This window comes from Orcinus orca, chromosome 17 (genome assembly GCF_937001465.1).
Source record: "Orcinus orca chromosome 17, mOrcOrc1.1, whole genome shotgun sequence".
NCBI classification, from domain to species: domain Eukaryota; kingdom Metazoa; phylum Chordata; class Mammalia; order Artiodactyla; family Delphinidae; genus Orcinus; species Orcinus orca.
This window is the reverse complement of record NC_064575.1, coordinates 85,192,685-85,216,850: the sequence shown is the minus strand read 5'-3', so window position 1 is coordinate 85,216,850 and position 24,166 is coordinate 85,192,685. Positions and strand designations below refer to the sequence as shown.

Sequence of the window (24,166 nt, the reverse complement as noted above, 5' to 3'; positions counted from 1 at the left end):
GAGAAGCCCACGCACCACAACAAAGAGTAGCCCCCACTCGTCACAATTAGAAAAAGCCCACGCACAGCAACGAAGACCCAACGCAGCCAAAAATAAATTAAAAAAACAAACAAACAAAAAAAACACTAGCTTCCCTGTCCCCGGGGTGGGATGGCAGTGAGGCATGCCCCATGCCGTCTCCCAGGGTCTCCAGAGGGACCTCCAGTCGCCCACAGGCCTAACCAGCTGTACGTCACGCCCTTTATTGGCTTCTTTCCTTTCTCTGTCTCACTTCCTCCGTCCCCTACCTGTGTTTCCAGGTGTCACCTCCCAGATAAACCACTGCACTCAAATCTACGTTTCGGGACTGCTTCTGGGGCAACCCAAACAATTAATACACACCGTAGGATACATGATCCCTACTGTTGCTATTGCCGCTACCCCATCAGGATTCGCACGCGTAAGGATTACAGCGTAACCATCGCGCGTCTCTATAAAATTGGAGAGACGAGTCCACAGGAGGAAAGGAATCTGCAGCAGGGCTGGGGTTCTTATGGGGCCACCGGCAGAGGAGAGGGAAGCTGAGGACCCCTCTTGGAGAGCCTGAGCCCCTCTCCTCCAGAGCTACGCATTTCCTGTCACTGGTTCTCCTGCAAACCAAGCAAGACTTTGGAGAAACCATCTCTGCCCACCACCAGAAAGCTATAAATAACTCCTGGATTAGAAGAAAGGAAGAAAAGCTCTGATTCCATCCGCACTCCAGTGAGAATGCGTCCTCCCAGCCCGCCCCACCTCACCTGCACACCTGGAATCCAAACCCCCAACAAGAGGAAGTCCGGGCCTTTGGTCTACAGGTCAGAGGAGGAAGCCACTGGGGTCCCCCATGCGGCGGCTCTGCCTGGCCGCTGGCCTCCCGCAGCAGACAGGACCCTGCCAGGGCTTGTCACCTACAGAGGGAGATGCACCCAGGAGGGAAGCCAGGTCACTGAAGGCCGTTCTGGCCCAGCCAATTCTCTCAGCCCCACAAGGGGAGGCGGGGCAGGAGGCACGCCCTTCTCCACAGAGCCGGCATGGATGGCCAGCAGGAAAGCAGCAGTCTGGGGACTGTGCCTGTGGTGTTCCCACCCCGGCATCCCTTTCCCTGTCACATCCCCTCCCCCACCCACCCTGTGCGCCAACTCCTGGTGCCCCTTCCCCTCTGCTCTGCTACCCGTTGCCCTTCCCTCTGCCTCTCCACCTATCCCCCACCCCAGATCCCGATGCCCCTCTGTCATGGAAAACAGGAAGCCTGCTGAACTTGGAATCAGACACACGGGAACGAAATCCCAGCTGCATCCCGGAGGAGCCGGGACCTGTGGTCCTGACCTGCAGGATGGGAGCGCTAATGCCCACCACAGGGTAGTGGCCGGGCCCCAGAGGGCCACCACCCCCGCCATCCCGGGTCCTTTCCCTCCCACATCCAGGTGGCCGCCTTTCCCTCCCACATCCGGGTGGCCGCCCCCGCGGCCTTTCCCACTTACCCCCCTTCACTCATTATTCCCTTGGGACAAAGTGGACCTCCCGCACCACCGCTGACGCGTCTGGCCCCCCCGGGCGGCCCCGGGGGTCTAGCTGGCACCAGATGCCCGTCCAGGTGTGGCCGGCAAAGAGCCTCGGGGCGGGAGAAGCAGAGGCACTCTTTATTCATTTTCTCGGGGACCGTGCTAACCCAGCCTGGGGGCGCCCCCGCCGGGGGAGGCGGCCTTAGGCCCCACGGGCCCCGGCAAGGCGCTGCCGGCGGTGGGCGCGGGCAGGAGCGGCGCGAAGCCCGGCCGGGGGCCGCCACCCGCGCGCGCATAGCTCAGCGCCAGCTGCTCCAGGCGCCGCTTGCGCACCGCCGCCTGCGCCGTGTTGTGCAGGGGCCGCAGCAGCGCCGGGGGCGGCGCGTCGGGGCCCCCCAGCAGGAAGTCAAAGCCCGTGCGGTCGTGCGGGTCGTAGAAGAGCGGCCCGCGGGCCGGGTCGGGCCCCGGTGGCCAGGCGAAAGGAAAAGGCAGCGTGAAGTCCTCCGTGAGCACGCGGATGGCGAAGTCGTCCTCCTTGCCCAGCGCACAGTAGGCGCGCCCGATGCCGCGGAAGTGTGCCTCCCAGAGCTGTGCATCTCCGCAGTAGATGTCCGGGAACGGGGGCTCCGGGGTCGCGGCGGGACCTGCGGGAAGGGGTCACGGAGCGGCTGGGATACGCGACCACCTGAAACTGTCAGGGTGGCGAGGAAAGAGAAGAAGGGAGAACCCGCCACCTGGCTGAACCCGCCACCTGGCTGAACCGTGAAGACCAAGAGAGGCCACGTGGAGGCTGAGAGGGGCAGGGGAGGCGCATCCCCAGGGACAGCACCAAGGAGCTAGGAGGGGCAGAAAGGCCGTAAGGGTGTAGAGTATGGCTACTAAATACTATTTGGGTGGAAAGTTCCAGAAGGAGAGGAGTCCGGATAGTTTGGCGGGACCACACAGGGCCTGCTGTGGACATGGGTTCATCCCCAGACAGTGGACTGGGGCAGGGGTGACCTGGTGGCTCTTGGTTGAAAGTCGATCCTGGGCCCCTGCAGAGGATGGACCGTGGCGGCCCAGCTGGAGGTCGGGGCAGATCCAGGATGAACTAGGACAAGGACAGGATGAGCACTCAGCAGGGCGGACACTGCGGGGCCAATGCAGGGCCTTGTGCATGGAGGTGGGGAGGAGCCCTGCCTGGGTGCAGCGACCCTGGGACGCAGCGGGCAGAGCACCTTCACCCGGGAGAGGGGTCAGGTTGGAAGCTGGGCTGGTCTGTGCCTGCTGGACAGCACCCACCCCCACCCCAGGAGCACGTCCCAAGAGAAATGGGGACATCTCTGATCTCTGTGACTCACACAAAGATTCCCAGGCTGCGGGGGTCTGGTGAAATCTCGGGGTCCGCTCTCAGAGAATCACGTGTGTATAGACACAGCACTGTGCCCTGGTTTGGGGTCCCTGCACCCCTGAAGCCCATCCGTGGCCCCAGGCAGCAGCCCAGGCTGCTGTCCAACACCCACACCTTGTCTGGGCTGCTGAGCCAGCTCTGGGCCCCTCGTCCAGGAGACCTTTCCTTCCTTCCTTCCTCCCGTCAGCAAAGCCTTAGCTCTGGGTGTACTGAACTGAACGAAGCAGCCATGGGCCCTCTCTGGGTATAGACAAGCCTCAGGGGACACAGGACAGACCGAGCAGCTCCCCAGGGACAGGCAGGACTGGGGGGCCTTGGAGGAGGCGATGAAAGAACCTCTGGCCATGAATTCTCAGGTCCTCCTCCCAGCACCCCAGCAAGGGGGTGACAGTACTCAGGCCGTTTTACTGGTGAGGATGCAGACCCAGAGAAGACACACACTGAACGGACTCGCAGCCCCGGAGCGTGACGTGACCACCCACCTGGCTCAGCAGCCTCTGGACAGCCTCCATTCACACAAGTACCCTGGGACACCTACTGTGTGCCAGGCGCCACCACAGCTGCGAACAACACACACTCAGCTTCTCCCGCGCCAGGGCCAGGAGCCGGCAGACCTGGGTCAGAGGTCCTACCTTCCACCTGGGAGAGCCTGGACTAGGTTTTTACTTCCTTGAGCCTCAGTTTCCCCTTCTGAAAAATGGAAACAACAAGCCTGATCTGCCGCCCTCGCAGGTGAGGCCATGACGAACCTCCTTGTCACTGGAAAGTGCTTTCGTGGCTCAGTCCCACAGGCAACACCAAAGCAGCTGCTCCCAGAGCCGCAGACACAGGTGGGAGAGGCGGTGGACTGGCTCTGAGCAGGGTGTGAGGCCAGAGGGGCCGGCTTGGGGCCCGTAGCACTCAGCACCTTGGACATATCCAGGGCAGCCTTGCAGGAGCCTCAGATTCTGATGGGCAGAATGGCGCTGCCCCCATCCCAGGCAGCCTGCCCTGTCCACCAGGACACCTCCTCCCTGAAGACCTCCAGGGTGAGCAACTGGAGGCACAGCACTGCCCTGGTGCCCAAAGCGCTGGCCTGGCCGCACACTCAGTACCAGCAGGTGGGTGGACTGTCGGGAGGGGCTGTGGGGTGTTGCTGTGGGCTGGAGGTGAGAAAAGCTGTGGAGAAGACGGGAACTGTGGATGGGCCTGCAGGAGAGGAGAGGAGTGGGCCCCGGGGCACAGGAGAGGAGTGACACCCTCTGACTTGCACTTAGCCAGGTGAGTCTGGTGGCTGTGGTGCAGACAGGTGAGGGGTAAGGGCAGCAGCACAGAGACCGTGAGGCAGCCAGGACAGTGATCCAGGGCAGAGGGGCTGGGGGCCCAGCCAGGGTGGCGGAGAGAAGTGATCAGATTCTGACCATGTCTTGAAGGTGGAACCCACAGGATCTGCTGATGGAGGGGCTGGTGCTGGGCGGGGAGTGGAGGAAAGGGAAGACACCGAGGTTTCTGGCCTGAGCAACTGGAGGAGGGAAGCCCCATTTACTGAGAGGGGAGCAGCCTGGGGATGGGGTCAACAGGTGATACCTGCAGACAGGCTGGGGAAGAGGTGCAGAGGACAGTTAGCTAGAGTCTGGAGCTGAGGCAGGGTGGGGCTCCAGGCTGGAGATAGACAGACCCCGGGGAGATGGTATTGAAAGGCACAGGGAATTCCCTGGCGGTCCAGTGGTTAGGACTCTGCGCTCTCACTGCCAAGGGCCCGGGTTCAGTCCCTGGTCAGGGAACTAAGATCCCACAAGCCGCGCAAAAAAAAAAAAAAAAAAAAAAGCCACAGAATTGGATGAGATCGTGAGAAGAAAGAGAAGAGGCCTGAGAAGTCAGCCTGGGCCCTACCCTCACCAGGTCAGGGAGAAGAGGTAGAGCCGGCAGTGATGCTGGGAGCGCGAGGGGTTCTGGGAGCCAAGCGAGGAGGAGGGAAGGTCCTAAGCCATGCGCCGCCCATGCGTCACGTCCAGCGGAACCAGAGAACTGACCTCGGGTTCAGCAGTGTGGAGGTCATCCCTGACCCCAACCAGAGCTGCTGTAGCAAAGTGCTGGAGCTGAGGGACTGGGTCCAGTGGGTTCCAGAGCAAATGGGAGGGAAAGACTGGGAGACAGCGAGTATAAATAATCTTTTCCAGGAGTTTTGCTAAAAATGGGGAGCAGGGAAATAGGGCGGTAGCTAAAAGGGAAGTGGGGTCAGGAGACAGGATATATAACCGCATGATTTTATGTCGATGGGAAAGACCTCATGAAGAGAGAAAATGTCAGGATGCAGAAGAGGAGGGTGGAGAGTTGCCGGGGTCATGGCCGTGGACAGGAGGCAAGGCTGGGACGGGCGGAAAGCTGGCCTTGGCTGGGAGAGGGGTGGGTGGTGCAGGAAGCAGCCGAGGGCACAGGTGCGGTTGGGTGCGCCCGAGGTGCCGGGAACCTGTGGGAATCTTCTTTCTCTGTGAAAGAGTGAGAGCAAGGCCAGCAACTGAACGTGAGGAGGGAGAGAGGGATGGGGGCTGTGGAGGGAGGTGCAAGGTGGTTGCTAGGAGAGAGGAGGGATGGACGGGAGGAGGGAAGCAGTGGGACCCGCAGCTCTTCACGGAGGTCCCCCTGCAGCTTGCAGTCAGGAATTTAAAGCAAGCGTTAGCGTGGCTGAGTTCATCCGCAGCTCGGCGGCTCAGCTGTACGGGTGCAGGCGAGGAGTAGGCGGAGAGCTGGGGGGCGGGGGGTGGGGCTGGGACCATCAAACGAGAGAGGGCCCAGGGGAGGAGGGTGTGTGTGAGGGTGTGATGATCACGGCAGAGCTGGGGGAGCAGGGGGGGGAGCAGGACAGGCGGGAGGAGGCGGGAAACAGGCTAGAAACAGTGGACTGCGGTTCCGCCCACAGAGCGCTGAGGTCCTGGTCCTGAGATCGGGGTCAGGACCCGGCTGCAGTCTGGATGCTGACAAGGCCAAGGACATGACTGGGGTGTAGGTGGCTGGGTGGGGGGACTGAAGGGCCAGGAGAAGGAGGAGACCACCAATGTGATGACAGCAGAGATGGAGAGAGGGTCAGTGGCCAGAGTCCAAGCTTCAGGGGGGGGAGGAGGATGACCCTCGGTGGGCGTGGATGGCTGCCCTCCCCAGCGCGTAGTGGGTGTGCGCCTCTGAGCACCTGGGACCATCACGGGGATTTTAGGGAGGGGGTGGAGGAGGGGGGCCAGAGAATGAACAGGAAGGGACCCTGAGGAGTGAGGAGGACCCTGGCCCACCTCCAGGCTCGGGGTCCAAGGGCTGCAGGACAGCAGGAAGAACCATCAGGGGATGAGGTCTCTGCCCCCACCCTGGCCCTGCCCTGGTCAGCGACCCTGGAGGAGCCGCCCCCCAGGAAGAGGGGGCGGAGCCACTGCCGCCTCTCCCACCTTCTCAGAGCCCCGGCTGCCGTTGGCACCCCCTTCTCCTCCATCCCTCCCCCCACCACGCGTCTCACCTGGAGTGGCTACAGGACGAGGGGGCAGACCTGCCAGGCTGGGGTCCCCGGAACCGGGGGAAGCCATGTCAGCAGCCTGGGCACCGGGGGAAGCCATGTCGGCAGCCTGGGGTCGGGCTTGTTTACCCGTGGCTGCCCGGGAGACTGGGGGCGGGCCGTCTGGGGAGGCAGAGAACCCCGCATTTAAAGGAGCCCCACCTGGAAGTGGGCTGGGTCTGGGAGGGGGAGGGTCAGCAGGCACAGGGCCCCCTCCCCCACACTCCCACAGCTTAGCCGACCCTGCTCAGGAGTCGGGACCCCACCCCGGCAGTCAGAGACCTCCGGCCCCACCCCACCGACCCGCCAAGGTTAATCGGCCCCAGGAATCCCTCCCTGCTTGTTCTGAACCTCAGAGCCCCAGAGGGACCGGACGATCTCCAGCTCTCCTCCGAAAGTCCTTGTGAGTACGTTCTACGTTCACTAACAAACCGACAGAGGCAGCACAGGGAATGAAGAGAATGCCCCTGTATGCCCCAAGCTGGCAAGAGAGGATGGCACAGTGCCCACCTGTTCACCCTCCTGTGTGGGCCCGCGGCACGATGGCCAGGGTGCTCCCCAGCATGAGCACGAGCCCCGAGGACCGGTTCTGGGTCCCACGTCCACCAGGGAGGCCCGGGTCCTGAGTGCCATTGGGGGTCCTGAGAAGCAACGACCCGGAGCCCCATCAACCCCCATACAGGGCTGATACCCTGCCCGGCACTCGCTGCCGCCCACCCACCAGCACCTCCGGAGCCCCTGCCCAGCCAGGCCCTAGGCTGGGACTCAGAGCAGGCCCAGGAGGCTGAGGACCCGGCCCTCAAGGCGCTGGTGGGCGGGAGCACAGCCAGCCCTCGGGCCTCAAAGGCAGCCGTGGGCCAGTGATGCCTGTGTTTCACAGCACCGGCCGTGCTATCCACGGTTCCGTGCTCCAGTGACGTGGGCCACCAAGCACCGGCCCTGGGGGCAAGCATCGTACCAGCTCAGCTCAGCCTGGTGAGCCCCGGGTGGTGGCTCGCTATCCATTCGGTGGGGCCGATGCAGGAGAAAAACCCGATACTGACATTCTCATCCTACACGTGGTCACTGAGCACCGTAGACAGGGCAGGCCTGTTAGTGCCGCTCAACCCCAGTGTAGCAGGGTGATCGCTCAGCTGTGCCAACAAACAGCCCCCAGTACAGCAGCTTCAATGAGGTGGCGCCTTGGTCTCCCTCCTGCCCCTGTCCAGCCGCCCAGGTGTCCAGACGTCCAGTCCGAGGCAGCCCTGCTCCCCAGGGCATCCAGGGCCCAGGCCCCTTCCAGCTGTGGCTCCGCCCCTCAAGGGTGTGGTCTTATCCACTGATGCCCCCATCGCATTCTCACCGGGGTGGGGTTGGGGGGCGGTGGGGGGCAGTCACAGGCCAGCAGTTTCCTTTAAGAATGTGAGGGGGGGCTTCCCTGGTGGCGCAGTGGTTGAGAGTCCGCCTGCCGATGCAGGGGACGCGGGTTCGTGCCCCGGTCCGGGAGGATCCCACATGCCGCGGAGCGGCTGGGCCCGTGAGCCATGGCCGCTGAGCCTGCGCGTCCAGCGCCTGTGCTCCACAAGGGGAGAGGCCACAGCAGTGAGAGGCCGGGTACCGCAAAAAAAAAAAAAAAAACTGTGCCCTTCACTTCTCAAATCAAATGCCAGGGTGAGAATTAAGTCACGTGGTCGCTCTTGGCTGTAGGGAGGCTGGGGGATGTAGTCCACACCTAGGCGGCCAGGTGCTCAGCATACGGAGGGACAACTGCCAGCCTGTCACCGTAATTAAGACAGACCCAGTGCACGTTAGTCTGGGCTCCCCCTGAAGCCCATGGTATTGTTTCCCAGGGCTGCTGTGACAATCACCGTGCCCCTGGTGGTTCAGAACAGTATCGCTGGGATGCAGGCAAGGGCCGTGCTCCCCCCAAGGCTCCCAGGAGAATCTGCTCTTCCCTCTCCTGGCTCCTGGTGGCTGCCAGCATCCCTCGGCATCCCCGCCTCTGTGGTCACACGGCCCCCTCCTCTTCCGTCTGTGTCAAAACTCCCCCTTCCTCCCTCCATAAGGATGCATGTGATTGCTTTAAGGGGCCACCCGGATAATCCAGATAATCTCCCCATCTGAAGATTCTTAACTTAATCACAGCCACAAAGCCCTTTTTTGCCATATAAGGTAACAATTACAGGTTTCAGGGATCGGAACATAGATCTCTTTGGGAGGTCATTATTCAGCCTAGCTCCAGGCCCTAAGGAATGATTTGAGGACAGGAGGTCATGTGGGAAGTGAACCCAGCGCACGTGGTAGGGACAGAAGGAGGCCAGTGATCAAGGGTGTTATCAACTAAGTGGTTACCTCTGGGAGCCACTGGGGCTCAGTCTCATTGGGCCGTCCTGTCTGAGGGGTGAGGGGCTTGTCACCCACCCACCCCATCAGTCATGAGTTAAGTGCTGCTCCCAGGAGAGTTGATTGCCTGGCATCTTCCCCCAGCAGCCAGAGAGCACTTCAGACAAAGAAACACAGGGGCTGGCCCTGAACTACAGAAATAGGAAGAGCCCAGGGGATGGGGGTGGGAGAGACCTATATCATTTGCTCCTCAGCCCCCACCCCAAGGGGCTCACAGCAGGAGAGAGAAGTAAGAGTCAAGTCAATAAATAAACCCCAATGATGATGAGGATGTGGGAGGAGACTGTCAGGGAACCGTGAGGTCGGCAGTGACAGGGGGAACACGCATAGACCATCCTGTAGTCAAGGTCAGCCTCTCGGGAAAATGACATCGAAGCTGAGGGTAAAGATGGGATGTCGCATGAAGGGAGGGAAAGAGAGTGTGAGGACGTGCACGTGCAATGGCCCTGTGGCAGCAAGAAGCACAGTGCCCCAAGGAACAAGAAACAGCCCAGGAGGCCAGGTGGCTGCTGAGCAGTGCACCAAGGGAGAGTGGGGGGGCCAGTGGGGACCTGGGGTCCCAGACCAAGCATTCCTTCCTCCTCCACCTCAGTCACCTCCCTTCTCAGCAGCTCCCCCGCTGCGGTCTTCCCTCCCAGCTCCCCCATCAGGAGAGGGAGGGGCAGAGTGGGAGGTCCAGGCTGAGGCACACCCAGGAGGAGGGGCAGGCAGGCCCGCTCCATCCCCGCTCCCCACATAATCCCCTCCTGGCAATGCCACCGCCTCCTGGTTATTTTTAAAATCTCATTTTCAGAAAGTGGAGGAGAAAACCTCTTACTTTGGCCTTTTTCCCCCTCTTACTTTGGCGTGGAGGGAGGAGGGAGCCTGGAAGCTGAGCAGGCGCCCCCCGGCAGTGCGCCTGCATGGGGGCCCAGGGGCCCTGCTGACTCTGTCCCCCCATTCCACGGGCCCCAGAGACATGAGGCAGGACCCCTCCCTGGGCAGCCTCTTCAAAGGGGCACGTCTGCTGCTTTCACCCAGCAGGCATTCTGTGCGTGCCTACTACATGCTAGAACGCGGCAGGGAGGGGCCTCCGGGTCTCCACCTTCATGGGGCACACGGTCTAGTGGGGAGAAAGGGACAATGGGGGATCCCCAAGGCTGGGAGGGGCAAAGGCTGCCTAGAGCAGGGCCAGGCAGGGTCAGGGAGGGTTCTGGCGGGTAAGGACGGCATGCATGGGCAGAACCAAGTGGGCCTGGGTGGACTGGCAGGACACGGACTGCCCCCGCGCCCCAGGGACCACGTGGGTCTGTGAGGCGGGGGCCCTGACCACCACCCCACAGGAGACACAGCAGGGCAGGGCCTCCCTGAGCCAGGAAGTCCTAGAGCCCAGGATTGGAATCCCAGCTGTGCTCCTTGAGGCTGGGCTGAGCGCGCTCCGTGGCCTTAAACATCGCGGGAGGATGCCAAGTGGTCTGATGGAGACTTTGTGCTCCCGGGAACCATCCAGGAGGGAGAGTCTGTCTGCCTGGCCCCTCCTGTAGGTGCCCCAGCCTCCACCACCCTGTGTCCCAGAGCTCAGAGTTCACGTTGAACCAACCTCCGCAGCGACAGTAAACGCTATGGGAGCCCAGAGAAATCAGGGGTGGCATCACAGAGGAGGTGACCTGAGCTGGGGTTCTCCAAGGGTGAATAGGAAAGGGCGAGGAGTTTCTTTAGGAAAGCGGGGGCGGGCGGGGCTGACACTGGTTGAAGATGGTATGGCAGACTTATTCAAGGGTGGTTATCACTACAGGTGCAGGGACCACAGTGATGGGGGTGTACGGGGGAGAGACCGGGCTCAGCTCTGAATACGGCAGGGGCAGTGGGGATTTACGGCCAAGGAGCAGGATGGGGTGTGGGCGGGGCGGGGGTGGGGCGGTCAATAGATGGAAAATTACTAAGAGGAAATATCAGGAGAAGGGGGATTCTAGCTAAATCGATGCACCAGGATTCTCACTGAAGGCAGGCCAGGTGCTCACACCTCACCTGGGGGAGAGTGGAGGATGAGGAACCTGATCAGATGCAGGGGGGAGGGCAGGGGACGGGGGGCGGGGGGTTCTTGCTGGAACAGTATTTTATGAGGAAGTGCACAGATGGGCCCGGGAGAAGGTTCTGGAACCCAAGAATCTTTGTCAAGGGCATTCCAGGAGGAAGGCACTGCACAAGCCTCAGAGGGCCGACCTGGCTGCAGCTGGGAACTGAGTTGCGGTGGAGGGGAGGGGGGCAGAGAGACAGGGGCTGGGTAGCCGGGCAGGGTCTGGTCTGCTAGGCCCTGGGTCAGGCACCCTCCTCTCTGGGGTTAGTAACTGCAGCCTCCTGTCAGGTTCCCGGCAGGAGCCGGAGCTGGAGGGAGCCCAGGAGGGGGAGGGGCCTGTGCAAAGGCTCGGAGGTGGGAGTGAGCCGACACTCTACCCATAGCTGCCGTCTCCCAGGGGGTAGCGCGGTCACACCCCCAGGTGTGCCAGGTGCCTGGGCGGTGGGATGCCAGGGCCTCCTCCCCACGACCTGCTGTCTGGGCTCGGGAGGGCTGCGGGGAGGGGGAGAGCCCATCACTGCAGGAACGTCTCTTCCGCCCTCCCCTCGTGTCCCTCCGCCTCGGGTCCTGCCTGGGCCCGCAGCGCCATCTGCCGGCGGAACAGGGAGGCGCGGGCGAGAGCAGCCTCGAGGCCCCTGTGAGCTCTGCTCTGGGGAGGGCCTGGTACCCTGGGGAGGCGGGTGTGACATGGTCTGTGGGCACCATGCTCACCCTGAACTGAGGTTTGAGGGCCTGAATTTGAACCTGGCTCTACCACCGACCGCTGTGTGACCTCCAGTCAGTTCCCGACCCTCTCTTAGCATCATCCCAATCCCAGGGTGGTGAGCAATCTGGCTCCCAGGTTGCTGTGAAAAGTGGCCACCAGGCTGGGAGCCCACATCCAGCAGAGGTGGTTCCCCCAGTGCTGAAGGTGCTCCCCAATTCCTGAGAGGTTCGTGGGGGAAGCAGGCATGCGGCATGACCCAGCCAGGGACCTGCAACCCTGACAACTACCATTTTCAAACGTGGTAAGTGATAGTGGGAGATGGACACGGGTCAGAGCCCAGGTCTCAACAGGTGTCCCTCCCCGTGTCCCCTGGGGCTGATGTCTGTCCACAGAGGAGACTCATCCACTCCCACTCCCACCCGCACCCCCGATGTGATGCTCAAATCCCCCCACCTCCCAACATCCGGCGTCCCTGGAGCCCTGCAGGGATACGAGTGCACTCCCTCTAAGGCAGCTCATTCATTACCCATCCAGGGCTTGCTGGAAAGTTCTCCTGTGGAAACGAGATTGCAGAAAACATGCCTGACCGTAATCCAGGTGCATTCCGAGAGCCCAGAAGGCCCAAGGGGAAGGTCTGGGGCCAGGACCCATGAAATCCCCTGAGCTCGTCCCTCGAGCTCATCCCCCTCGGGGCCCAGCCTCTCTCTGTACCCCACTTTCTCCTCCCTTCTGCCTGGAACCCTGAGGGGGGGGGCAGCCGTAGAGGACCCCAACCTCAACGCCTCACTCTTGGCCCCAATTCCAAATTCCTAAGGGGGGGAACTGGTTGGCCCACCTTGCCCAGTCAGCCTTGTCGATGTCCAACAATGACTCGCCAAAAAGAAAAAAGAAAGAAAGAAATCAAAGGCCCTGACTGGCAGTGCTGCCCATGGCCCTGCTGTAAATGCTCCCACCACGGCTGATCTCCCTCTGCCAATGTGATGGCACAGCACGTGGAGTCTGGCAGAGATGCACGGTACCTCACCATATATAGGCACAGACACAGCTAGAGGCTATCTCTAGGACATAGGTGACAGTGAAATATAGTCCAATAAGCAGGAAGTGATGAGTTCGGGGTACTTACTACTTCTGTTTCTAACAGAGTCCATTGAATTGTAAGCTTCTACGGCAGTATTTAACAACCAGCTCTCAAAATCGCTGAGAGTTTAAGCCCCAGTCACGCAAGCCTGTTGGCCACCAGGCAGAGAGGCTGCGGGCGGCACACCCTGGAGGCGTGACGGCACAGCTCTCAGAGAAGGGGCACCACCAAATGCCTGTTCTGGGCCCTGCAAGGGATCGGGCCTCCCAGGGACCCTCCTTCACAGATGGATTTGTGGACCCAGTTTTCCACAGTCCCCTGCATGGTGCCGGATGGATGGGAGAGTGCAAACTGGGCTACGTGCAGGGACCACCCCACCCCCAGTTAGAGTGACCTGAGCAAACAGCTTGGAGAAAGTCCCAGCTCCCAGCTCCTGGGTGCGCGGTGAGGTGAAGACTCCAGCGGCCTTGGCGAGGTCTCCAGAAACCTGCCCTCCTGCTTACTTTGCCCTCGCCCCTCCCAGCCTCGGTCTCCTCCCCACCACGGGTGCAAATCCACGATGCGCATCTCACGGAAGGTCGTGAAGTTCAGTCGCATTTAGACCTGGTGAGGCCGCCCACTCCGGCAGCTCTGCTGCACCGGCCGTCTGTCTCGTGCCAAGCACCTCTCAGGGAAAAGTGATTTAAGTCTCAGAACAAGCTGCGGAGGGAGCATTGCCAGCCCTGTTTCTTTCTTTTTTTTTTTTTTCTTAATAAATTTATTTATTTATTTTTGGCCGCGTTCGGTCTTCCTTGCTGCGCAAGGGCTGTCTCTAGTTGCGGCGAGCGGGCCCCACTCTTCATCGTGGTGCGCGGGCCTCTCACTGTCACGGCCTTTCTTTTGCGGAGCACAGGCTCCAGACACGCAGGCTCAGCAGTTGTGGCTCACGGGCCTAGCTGCTCCGCGGCATGTGGGATCTTCCCAGACCAGGGCTCAAACCTGTGTCCCCTGCAGTGGCAGGCGGATTCTCAACCACTGAGCCACCAGGGAAGCCCCAACCCCTGTTTCTAAAGGGGTCATGGCATCCGAAAGGTCATCTGGCCAGCAGAACCACAACTGGGGTCTGAACCCTGGGCCAGCTCCGGAGCCCCCAAGGCCTCGGCGGTGGGCGGTGGCCACCCGTTTTCTCTGTGGTTTCCCCCATGGTGGCCCAGGTCCCCTCATGACTATCTCCAGGATGCAGGGGCTGCGGGCACAGCGTGGCTACAAGGACTCCTCGAGATCGGGGTTGGCTGGGCAGAGGGAGATGCCCATGGCCCCGGAGCAAGCTGGCCCAGCAGCAGGTCCAGGCACCAGCAGCCCACGGGCCCTGGGGCCTCCTCAATGGTAGGGCCTCCAATAGCCAAGTGTGGCGACAGGGGTCCATGCTGGGAGTCCCGGTCTGCCTCCTGGACCCAGCTTCCCCTGCAGCCATGGAACTGGACCAGGGGCCACAAGCGGGAACTCCACTCCAGAACCGCCCAGAGACAGCTTCTGCTGGGAGGCCACACAGAGTCCCAGCTCTGCCGCTTCTTCCCTGGCACGGGGCACGCATTACCTATGTATCGCTATGGAACAAATGACCCCAAACTTAGGGACTTCAGACCACACACATCTACTGCCTCACAATTGCTTGGGCTGGGAATCCAGGCAGGGATCAGCCGGGCTTCTGCCTTGGGGCGTCTCAAAGTGCATCAAGGTGTCAGCTGGGGCCAGATTCATGGGTGTCCAGAAGGAGATAACTGAGAACCAGAGGTGGAGAGGCCGGGCCCGAGGCCACACTAGGGACATAGGTGTACACACACATGCACACACACACGCGCACATGCTGTGCCCAGAACACGGTGTTCGATTCCACAGCACTGTTCCTGCAAAGGTGTGCTGGGTGCTGGAACATTTGTGACCTCAGGGGTGAGGTCAGGGCTGGCTGGGGTGGCGGAGGGCGTGCCCAGAGATAGGACTGCTCCGCCGGGCACGAGGACAGAGCTGGCAGCACCTCCAACCGCACCCCAACAGGGACGGGCCGCGTTCAGAAAAGCCACACAGCCACACCATGGCCAACAGGACCTCTTTAGCCAGGTTCCAGAGCCCCAGGTCAGCTCAGCGCCAGGCAGGGGCACGTGGGAGCCCAGGAGGGGACCCCCATGTGGTCTTCCAGGAGAGCACCGCCTGCAGGGCAGCAGGCCCTGAGCCGAGAGAGGGGCCCAGCAGCTGAGGTCCCCTTGACTTGGTGGAGAGGAGGCTGGGGGTTGATGTGCAAAGGGGTACTCGAATCCCAACACAGCCGTTGCCATCGCGCCACCTGTGGCTGCTGACTGCTTGTGGGAACCAGAGGTATGAGAACGAGTGGACGGATGGATAGACGACAGACAGACTGTCCACTGCTTCCCTGAACCTCGACTTCATCGAGAGGATACAGCAGCCCATGACCTAACAGACTCAAGGAACGTACACCAAGGAAGGCTCCTCTGGGGACTTTGGTCTCGTGTCCCCAGCGCCCCAGGCAGGCACGAGGGCAGTTCCACCTCCCGTGTCCAGTCTCAGGTCAGAGTCTGGCCTGAAGGCTCCCTCCCCGGCCTCCTCGGCCCCCAGCCCAGGGTGCGCTCTGTGGGGACTCAGGCATGGCTCTCCAGGCCGTCCCTCGGGGTGGGGGTGGGGGATTCCAGGGCAGGATTCCCGCCTGTGTTCCCATCCCTGTGGCTGTCCCCAGGGCAGCAGCCCGTACCCGCCTCTGAACGCAGCTCCTCTGTTCTGCACTGTTGCTTCTGCCTGCGTTGTCAGGCCTGTCTCCCCCCTCACCCCGACGCATCCTGCATCACATCTATGGCGAGAAAACGCTCCTCCTGCAGCTGTTTGCTAACTGCGTTCCTACTGTTTTTCTGTCTTTAAAAATACGTTCAGTCCTGGTCGCCGTGGGGCTGGGATGCGTGTTTGTGGTGAGACAGGGGTCTCGCTTGTGGGTGTGGCCATCACTGACCCGCCCGAGGCCCCTCCTGGGCGCAGAGGGAGGCCAGGCTCTGCGTGAATGGCTGAGCCCACCAGGAGCGGCAGGGGAGTGAGTGGTTTTCTGAGAGGCCGTAGGAAGAAGGGCCTTCCAGCAGGGCTCGTGTACTGCGCCCTGGTGGCCACGTCCCCGGGATGCAGGCTTTAGAGCTGGGCAGATCTGAACGTGCACTGTCCTGCAGAGGCTGTGTGTCCTGGGACGGGTCACTGAACCTCTCTGTGTCTCAGCACCTCGCAGAGTTGGTGTGAGGACAGTGTGGACATGATCAAGTCCCCAACACATGGCCATCCTCGTTGGTGGCGGTGGAGGCGCTGGTGAGGTGGGTGGCGGGGCAGAGGTGACGGGAAGGGACGCGCCCATCCTTCCCGGGCAGGGGCGAGCTGCCCTGTTCCCAGAATGCCTTCATTCATTCACCACTGAATTATTCAGTCATCCAGCACCCACTGTGGGTGCCTACTTTACCAGCCAAGCCTCCCTGACCTGCTTAAAATAACCTCCACAGCTTACCCACTCCCTGGCCGGCTTGACCTTCGTCCTTCTCACTGTCCCTGGGACATAAGTGCCACGAGGGAAGGAGTTTCTGGGTGTTTTTGTCCCCTGATGAACCCCCAGGTCCTGGAGTGGTGCCCGGCACACTGTAAGCATTTGCTAAATACTCGCTGAGTGAGTGGAGGCGGCAGGAAGGATGCCACTCAGGGCATTGTGCAGGCTCGGGGACTACAGAGCCCATCAGCCACCCCCAAGCCAAGTGCCCCGCCGACCCAGTCTCTGTTCCCTGCACGTTATAAACACTTTCATCCCAGCAAGTCCCCTGGTCAGGGCTGAGTCCTCTGTGTCACCAGCTCAGACATGCAGGAAAGCAACATCTCGGGCAACCCCGGGAGTGTCCCCTGCCTGGCCACACGGTCACTGGTCCCCAAAGAGGCAGATGGCGGGGGGGGGAGGGTCCTCAGGCTGGGCATGGCCAAGGGATGGGGAAGGGGCCCCCACTCCAAGCAGGGACACCATGTGGGAAGGGAGCTGAAGGAGGCAGGGCTGCTGATAGCAGCTCCAGGTGGACGGGAGGAGGACAGTCCCGCTGTTCAAGGAAGGTCCTCCCAGGACCACGCTCTCAGCAGTATCCACTCATTCACTCGCTCAGTCGGCCTTTACTCAGGGCCTGCCCTGGGACACGTTGGGGACCCAGAGACAGCCAGCACATCCCCAGGGAAACTTGGGAAGGCAAAGGACCAGGGGTTAGTCAGTGGTGCCACCAGGTTTCCAAGGAGCTCAGGGAGAGCCAAGGAGGGCCATCAGTCAGCCAGGGAGCCAGGAGACACACCTTAGGATGCTCTTACTGAGTCAGGAAGGCTGAAGGCTGACTTCACATCAGCCTCACAAAGGGACAAGGAGGAAGGACACATGCTCTGGGCAGAGGGGAGAGCAAAGTCCCATGGTCAGCTGGAGAGGGCTCGGGCAGCTAATCCTGGTGTGGAGGCTGCAGGGGACAGACCACCAGGAAACTAGCGAGCTGGGAGGGCTGTCCCAGGGCTGTCCCCAGAAGATCCAGGCAGGGCTGATGGCTGCTTTGGACACATCGCTCTACCATTCGTTCCACAAACATTTGCTGAGCCCCTGCTAAGCATACCAGGCACTATTCCAGGCATTGGGGACACAGCTGGAAACAAGACATGAAGAGCCCTGCCTCCTGGTTTACATTCCAGTGGGGGAGACAGCCAATAAACCAGACACAGTACAGTGAGTTATATGATGTTACAAGGTGAAAAGGGATATGGAAAGAAGTTGACAAGTTTAGGGGGTAGAGAGTGCAGGGTGAGGGTCAGATTTTAAAGAAGTTCATCAAGAAAGAAACGATCGAGCAAAGTCTTGAAGGAGGTGTTAGACTGAGCCGAGCAGCTCTCTGAAGGAAGGACGTTCCCCAGACCAAAGGAACAGCCAGTGCAAAGGTCCTGAGACAGAAGTGTGCCTGGTGGGTTGCGGAGCCTCAGGAGCTCACTGTACCTGGGGTGGACGGGGTTAGCAAGAAAGAGCAGAAGGAAGTGAGGTGGAGGGGATCCTTTTTGTTCTTATTTCTTTGGTTCTTGTTTTTTTTTTTTTACTTACAGTATTTCTTTTTTATTTACATACATTCATTTCTTGTTATTGCTAAGTAGTATTTCTGTGAATGTAACACAGTTTGTTTATGCATTCACCAGTCGAAGGACACTTGGATTTTTTCTGTTTGGGGTTATTATAAAGCCACTCTAAACATTCGTGTACAGATTTTTGTGTGAAGTCGTCATTTCACTTGAGTAAATGCCTAGGAGTGGAATAGCTGATTTGGATGGTAAATGTAGGTATCACTTTCTAAGAAAGTACCAAACTACTTTCCACACTGGCCGTACCATTTGGCATTTTCACTGGCAATGATGGAGACCCCAGTTACTCTGCATCCTCACCAGCACTTGGTATTTTCTGATTTTTCTTATTTTATCCATTCTAGTAGACGTGTATTGATATCCCACTGTGGTTTTAATTGGTTTCCCTCATGGGGAATGATGTTGAGCTGTTTTTATGGGCTTATTTGCCATTTGCTTTTTTCCTTTAGTGGAATGTCTATTTGAATTTTTTGCCTGTATTTTCTTAGGTTGTTTGTGTTTTGTTTTGTTTTGTTTTGTGAGTTATTTGTATGTATCAGATATAGTCTTTTATCAGATATGTGATTTGCAAATACTTCCTCCAAGTCTGAAGCTTATCATTTCATTTTTTTATAGCTGCCTTTTGAAAAGCAGACATTCTTAATTTTGATGAATTTATTTACCAATTTTTTATTTCATGGATAGTGCTTTTGGTGTCATATACAACATATCTTTGTCCAACTCAAGGTCACAAAGTTTTCCTCCTATATTTTCTTCTAGAAGTTTTAGAATTGTAGGTTTTACTTTAAGGTCTATGATCCATTTTGAGTTAATTTATGTATGTAGTGAAGTATAAATTGGGATTTTTTTTTTACATGTGTATATCCAATTATTGCAACACCATTTGTTGAATAGACTATCCTTTCTTAATAGAATTGCTTTTGTGCCTTTATCAAAATACGTGTGGCCTGCATACCAGAAAAAAAAAATGTTTTCATCATTTCAAAGAATCAGCTTTTGGTTTCGTTGATTTTCTCTATTGTTTTCCTGTTTTCTATTTCATTAATTTCTGTTCTACTTTTTATTTTCTTGTGTTAGCTTTAATATGCCCTTCTATTCCTAGTTTTTAAGATGGAAGCTTAGGTCATTGATTTCAAACCTTTATTCCTTTCTAGTACTATAAATTTTAATGTTATAAATTTCCCTCTAAGCACTGCTTTAGCTGCACCCCACGCATTTTGATATGTTGTGTTTTTATTTTCCTTCAGTTCAAAATCCTTTTTACTTTCTCTTTTGATTTCTTCTTGGCCTGTGCCTTATTTTACAATATGTTATTTAGTTTCCAAATGCTTGGGGATTTCCCATCTCTCTTTCTATTATTGGTTTCTATTTTACCAACTTGCAATTTGTTTTCTCTTTGTCCCATCTCTTTTTTGTTCTATTTTTCTTTTCTATTTTAAAATGTTGCTCCACTGTCACTTGGTTTGCACTGTTTCTTACAAGAACTAATTCTTAATCTTATGGCTCTCATTCTTTATACCTTTGTATAAAATGTATCTTTTTTTCCTCTGGCTGTTTTTAAGATTTCCTCTTTATTTCAATGTAACTTAGTGTAGTTTTCTTCATGTTTCTTTTCCTTGTGGTTCACTGAGTTTCCTGGATCTGTGGGTTTATGGTTTTCATTAACTTGAAAACTTCAGATATTATTTCTTCAAATATTTCTCTGTCCTCTTTTCTTCTCCTGTGAGGACTCAAATAGGCCCTTTGTAGTTGTCCCACAACTCACTGATGCTCTGTTCCTTCTTTTTTTTTTTTTCAATCTTTTTTCTATTAGTGTTACATTTTTGGATAGTTTCTGTTGTGTCTTCAAGTTCACTAATTTTTGCATCTATGGTGTCTAATCTGCTGTTAAACTCATTCTGTGTATTCTTAATCTTAAGCATTGTGTTTTTCAGCTTTTTTATATTTTCCACATCTTTCCTTAGTGTGCTTATGTTTTAATCTACCATGTTGAAAATATGGAATATAATTATAATAATATTTCAAGTCCTTGCCTACTAATTCTCTCATTTGTGTCATTTATGTGTTGGTTTTGATCTGCTGATTTTTCTCCTCATAATGGGTCATATTTTCTTGCTGCTTCTGCATGCCTGGTAATGTTCTATTCAATGCTAGGCATTGTGAATTTTACCTTTTCGGGTACTGGATATTCCTGTACTTTATAAATATTCTTGAGCTTTGTTCTGGCATATAACTAAATTATTGAAAAACAATTTGGTCCTTTCGAGGCATTCCTTTAAGCTTTATAAGGGCAGGCCAAAGCATTCTTGTCTAGGGCTGAAATTTTTCCCCACTATTGAGATAATACCATTCATAGTACTCTGACCAATGCCCTATGAATTACAAGGTTTTCCACTCTGGCTGATGAAAACAGGAACTACTCTCAGACTGTGTAAACTCCAAGAATTGTTTCCTCTGCTCCTTCGGGTGCTTTCTTTTCACACGTGTACTGATCAGCATGCAGAGAAAGACTTGGGGGGCAGGGGGTGCTCTGAAAATGTCCAGAGCTCACAGTCCCTCCCTAGGCAGCTCTCTGCTATTATTCTTCCCTGCAAACTCTGGCCACTTTGGGCTCCCCAAACTTCCACTTCTATTTCCTCAACTCAAGTAGACCACTAGGTTGTCCTGGGCTCCGCCCCCTGCACTGCAAATTAGAAGTTTTTCAGGCAGCAAGCTCAGCAGTTTGGAGCCAGCCTGCTGGTTTTCCATCCATCAGGAATCATTGTCCTGCCCTGCTTTCTCCCTAATATCTGTTATTCATGGTTCTGTATATTTTTTCCAGTTTTCCAGTTATGTAAGGCAGGAGGGTGAATCTTGTCCTTGTGACTCCATTTGGATGGAAGCACCAGTGTCATCTTCATCATTTTTAGGACTTTGGGTTTTTCTCTGAGTGCAGTGGGAAACCATGGGAGGATTCTGAGTGACTTTATCTGACACACATTTCATAGTCCAATATTAAGAGGGCTTGGTCCTCTTAATATTAGTATTAAGAGGGGTTGCCATACCCTGAGCCCTCTAATTCCTGCCAGCCATGTCTGTCCCACCAACACTTGCTGGGAAACAAGGCCCCCCCAGACCCACAGGTGATGCTGCCCACTCAACCGTGTCCCTTGGGCTTCCAGACCCCTGCCCTCCTCCCAGGATTCAGTCAGTCTATTAAACAGAAGGGTGGGTGCATGGAAAACTGTTGCCAAGCCTGATCCAGACCAAGGTGGCTCTCAGCATCTACTGCATCTGCATCCATGAACGCACACAAGGGCACCCAGGCGCACACACCCAGGAGCCCCTTTTCCATTTCAGAATCTCCTCCTGCATCTCTGAATCCACGAAGAACCAGTCTTACATAAATGTGCCTCAGGATTCTGCCCCCAGGGACAGATGGATGCAGCCCACCACCATCCTGCTCTGCAAGTCACAGAGCAGCCAGGCCGCCCTGGTGCCCAAGGAACACAAGACATTCATGGAGGAAGCCTACAGCGCAGGTGACCACTGGCCCTGGGACTCAGGCAGGGCAGTCAGGTTCCAGCAGACCCCCTCAGTCCCTCCACCCAAAGAAGTCCTGGGGACGAGGGCCAGAGGAAGTCCACTCTCTGGGACCTTGGGGTGTCAAGAGGTGTGGACATAGTGCAGCTTTCAGCAGAGCCTCCTGCCCATCCTCCTTGGCCTTTTCATGTCTCCTGAGGCACCATCCAAAATGCCTTCTCTCACCCACCACCCTCCACTCTCCTTCAGCACCTTTCACACCTTAGAACCTCAGCTTACCCCTGGCCCTCTCACTGGAATGCTTTTCCCCTCATTCAAAGGATGACTTGCCCTCATCCTTCTAGGCCAAGTTAAAGTGCCTCCTCCTCTGAGAAGACAGTCCCGACTCTCCACCTTAGTCAGGATTTATCACCCCTCCCCCTCTGTGTGCCCAGGGCCTTTTATACAACTCCCCAGTAATAACTCCCTAAAGTCCACCAATACTGGGTAGGGCTCCCTTGGGCTGGAGGCCCCTTCAGAACAGAGCTGGGCCTTGACTCCCCTTTAAGCCGCACACACAGCCCTATGACCACACAGTGAATGAACATCATTGAATGTTGGGTGACTGGATGGAGGATGAAAGGATGAAGGAATGAATAGATGGAGGGACAGAGGGATGGGTGGATGGATGGATAAATGGATGGATGGGTAGATGAATTTTTAAATGGATGAAGAGTGGGTAGATGGATGAATAGACGAATTTATGCGTGGATGGGTAGATAGATGGATACGTTTATTAACGGATGGATTGATGGATAGGTGGGTGATAGATGAATGGGTAAATGGCTGCATGAAAAGGAGGATGAATCAGTGAATGGATGGAAATACGCATGGGTGAACAAGGATGCATTCCCTGCTTGCTTTCTTGCTTCTCATCTTACCTGGAACCCCGGAAGCACTGACAGAACAGTCAGGAGGCCCAGGATTTCCCAGTGTGTTCAGTTCCCAGTCCTCCCTTTCAGATCACTGTTTCCCGTTCCCAGCCCTGCCCCTTCGCTGCCCACCCAGCCCTGTTAGCACAATGTGACGTTCCTACAGCACACCGACCCTCACACTTTCCTGCCATCTGCCTTAACCGTCTGCTTCAAGACGCCCCGGGACCCGAACAGTTCAAACCCCCTCCACCTGGAGCACGCCATCGAAAAGTCGAGGACGTGGCTCACGGGGGCCCCGGTCTGGCGCTGGACCCCAAAGCGGGATCAAACCTTGGTTCCTCCAGACAGCAGCGCCTTGATTTGGGGCGAGTCAATCTCATGTATCCAATGAGCCAAGGGGGAAGGGAGGAGAGTGGACGGACACGTGTGCACCATCCTCTGAACAGTCTCTCGATGAGATTATTATGATCCCCAGAGATGAGGAAACTGAGGCTTAGGGAAGGGAAATGATTTGCCTAAAGTCACAGGGGATGGATGGTTGGGTAGATGATTGGGGGAAAGCTCTGTCTGGCTTTTTAATGAATGAGTGAATAAAAGAATGAATGGAGGGGCTTCCCTGGTGGCTCAGTGGTTGAGAGTCCGCCTGCCAGTGCAGGAGACACAGGTTCAAGCCCTGGTCCGGGAAGATCCCACATGCCGCGGAGCAACTAAGCCCGTGAGCCATGGCCGCTGAGCCTGCGCGTCCAGAGCCTGTGCTCCGCAACGGGAGAGGCCACAGCAGTGAGAGGCCCGCGTACCGCAAAAAAAAAGAATCCACCTGCCAATGCAGGGGACACAGGGTTGAGCCCTGGTCCGGGAAGATATTGCCGTGGAGCAACTAAGCCCTTGCTCCACAAGTACTGAGCCTGCGCTCTAGAGCCCGTGAGCCACAACTACTGCACCCACGTGGCACAACTACTGAAGCCCGCGTGCCCTAGAGCCCGTGCTCCACAACAAGAGAAGTCACCGCAATGAGAAGCCCGCGCACCACAACGAAGAGTAGCCCCTGCTCACCTCAACCAGAGAAAGCCCACGCGCAGCAACAAACACCCAACGCGCACAAAAATAAATAAATAAAACAAATAAATAAATTTTAAAAAATTTATAAATGATATAACATTTCATGGGATGATCAAACAGCATCACAGGGACCAGCATCACGTGGGGAGAGACCAGAGACCCCCTCACTTTCAGATGCCACCAAATGCAGGGCTAGGGTTTGCATAGACAGGGCAAGTGGGAACCGTAAGGCAGGCAGGAGGTACAGCACGAGCAAAGGCTCAGAAGCAAGAAGAATGATGACGGGTCTTGGACCAGTCAGAGGACCGGGGATGCTGACAGGCACGTGCAGCTCTGAGCCTGAGATTGGACCCGATCTTCACCTGCCAGCTATGCATGACGGCCTTCCTCGGTCTCAGTCTTCTATCGAAAAACCGGGTGGATGGTAGCCGTCCTGCCCACCAAACCAGACCACTCTTCCTTTCTGCCCGCACCCGGGAGCTGGAGGAGGGCTACAGGGACGCGGCCAGCAACGTGCTGGTGGCCACCTGCAGGCACTGCTGGTGGCTGGTGGCCCAGCACCTGGAGACCGAGGACCTGTCGGGCGTCCTCCCGCACCGCAGCCTCCTCTATGTGATGGGCGTCCTGACCTCTAACGGTATGTCCCGTGCTCAGGGCCTGGGCTTGGCCACCCTCTGTCCCCAGGCCAGCAGGGGGAGGGGGAGGTCATGAGGAGAGAGCAGGAGGGGGCGTGCAGGGCTGCTGATCCGCGGGACACACACAGGCTGTGCAACAGTGAAGCATCCCCGTGCCAGAGGGCCATGGGCTATGGCCCGAGCACTCCCGCAGCCCATCTCCCCGCGGCCAGCCTGGGCCACTTCGG

The 24,166-nt window shown here is 57.1% G+C and overlaps 2 protein-coding genes across 2 annotated transcripts in view; one reads left to right on the top strand and one right to left on the bottom strand.

Moving 5' to 3' along the window:
• Positions 1-1,612: 1,612 nt before the first annotated feature.
• Positions 1,613-6,533, bottom strand: C17H8orf90 (chromosome 17 C8orf90 homolog). The gene is made up of 2 exons (XM_049700435.1): positions 6,392-6,533; positions 1,613-2,164 (listed from the first exon to the last, which is right to left on the bottom strand). The coding sequence occupies exons 1-2, from the start codon at positions 6,486-6,488 to the stop codon at positions 1,683-1,685; spliced, it is 579 nt and encodes a 192-aa protein (XP_049556392.1). The 5' UTR covers positions 6,489-6,533; the 3' UTR covers positions 1,613-1,682.
• Positions 6,534-14,720: 8,187 nt separating this feature from the next.
• Positions 14,721-24,166, top strand: part of LOC101274978 (maestro heat-like repeat family member 5) — a 39,860-nt gene continuing 30,414 nt past the window's right edge. Inside the window, 4 exon segments of the mRNA XM_033419936.2 lie at positions 14,721-14,761; positions 21,149-21,330; positions 22,446-22,543; positions 23,674-23,941. Coding sequence (XP_033275827.1) covers positions 14,721-14,761; positions 21,149-21,330; positions 22,446-22,543; positions 23,674-23,941 — 589 coding nt within the window.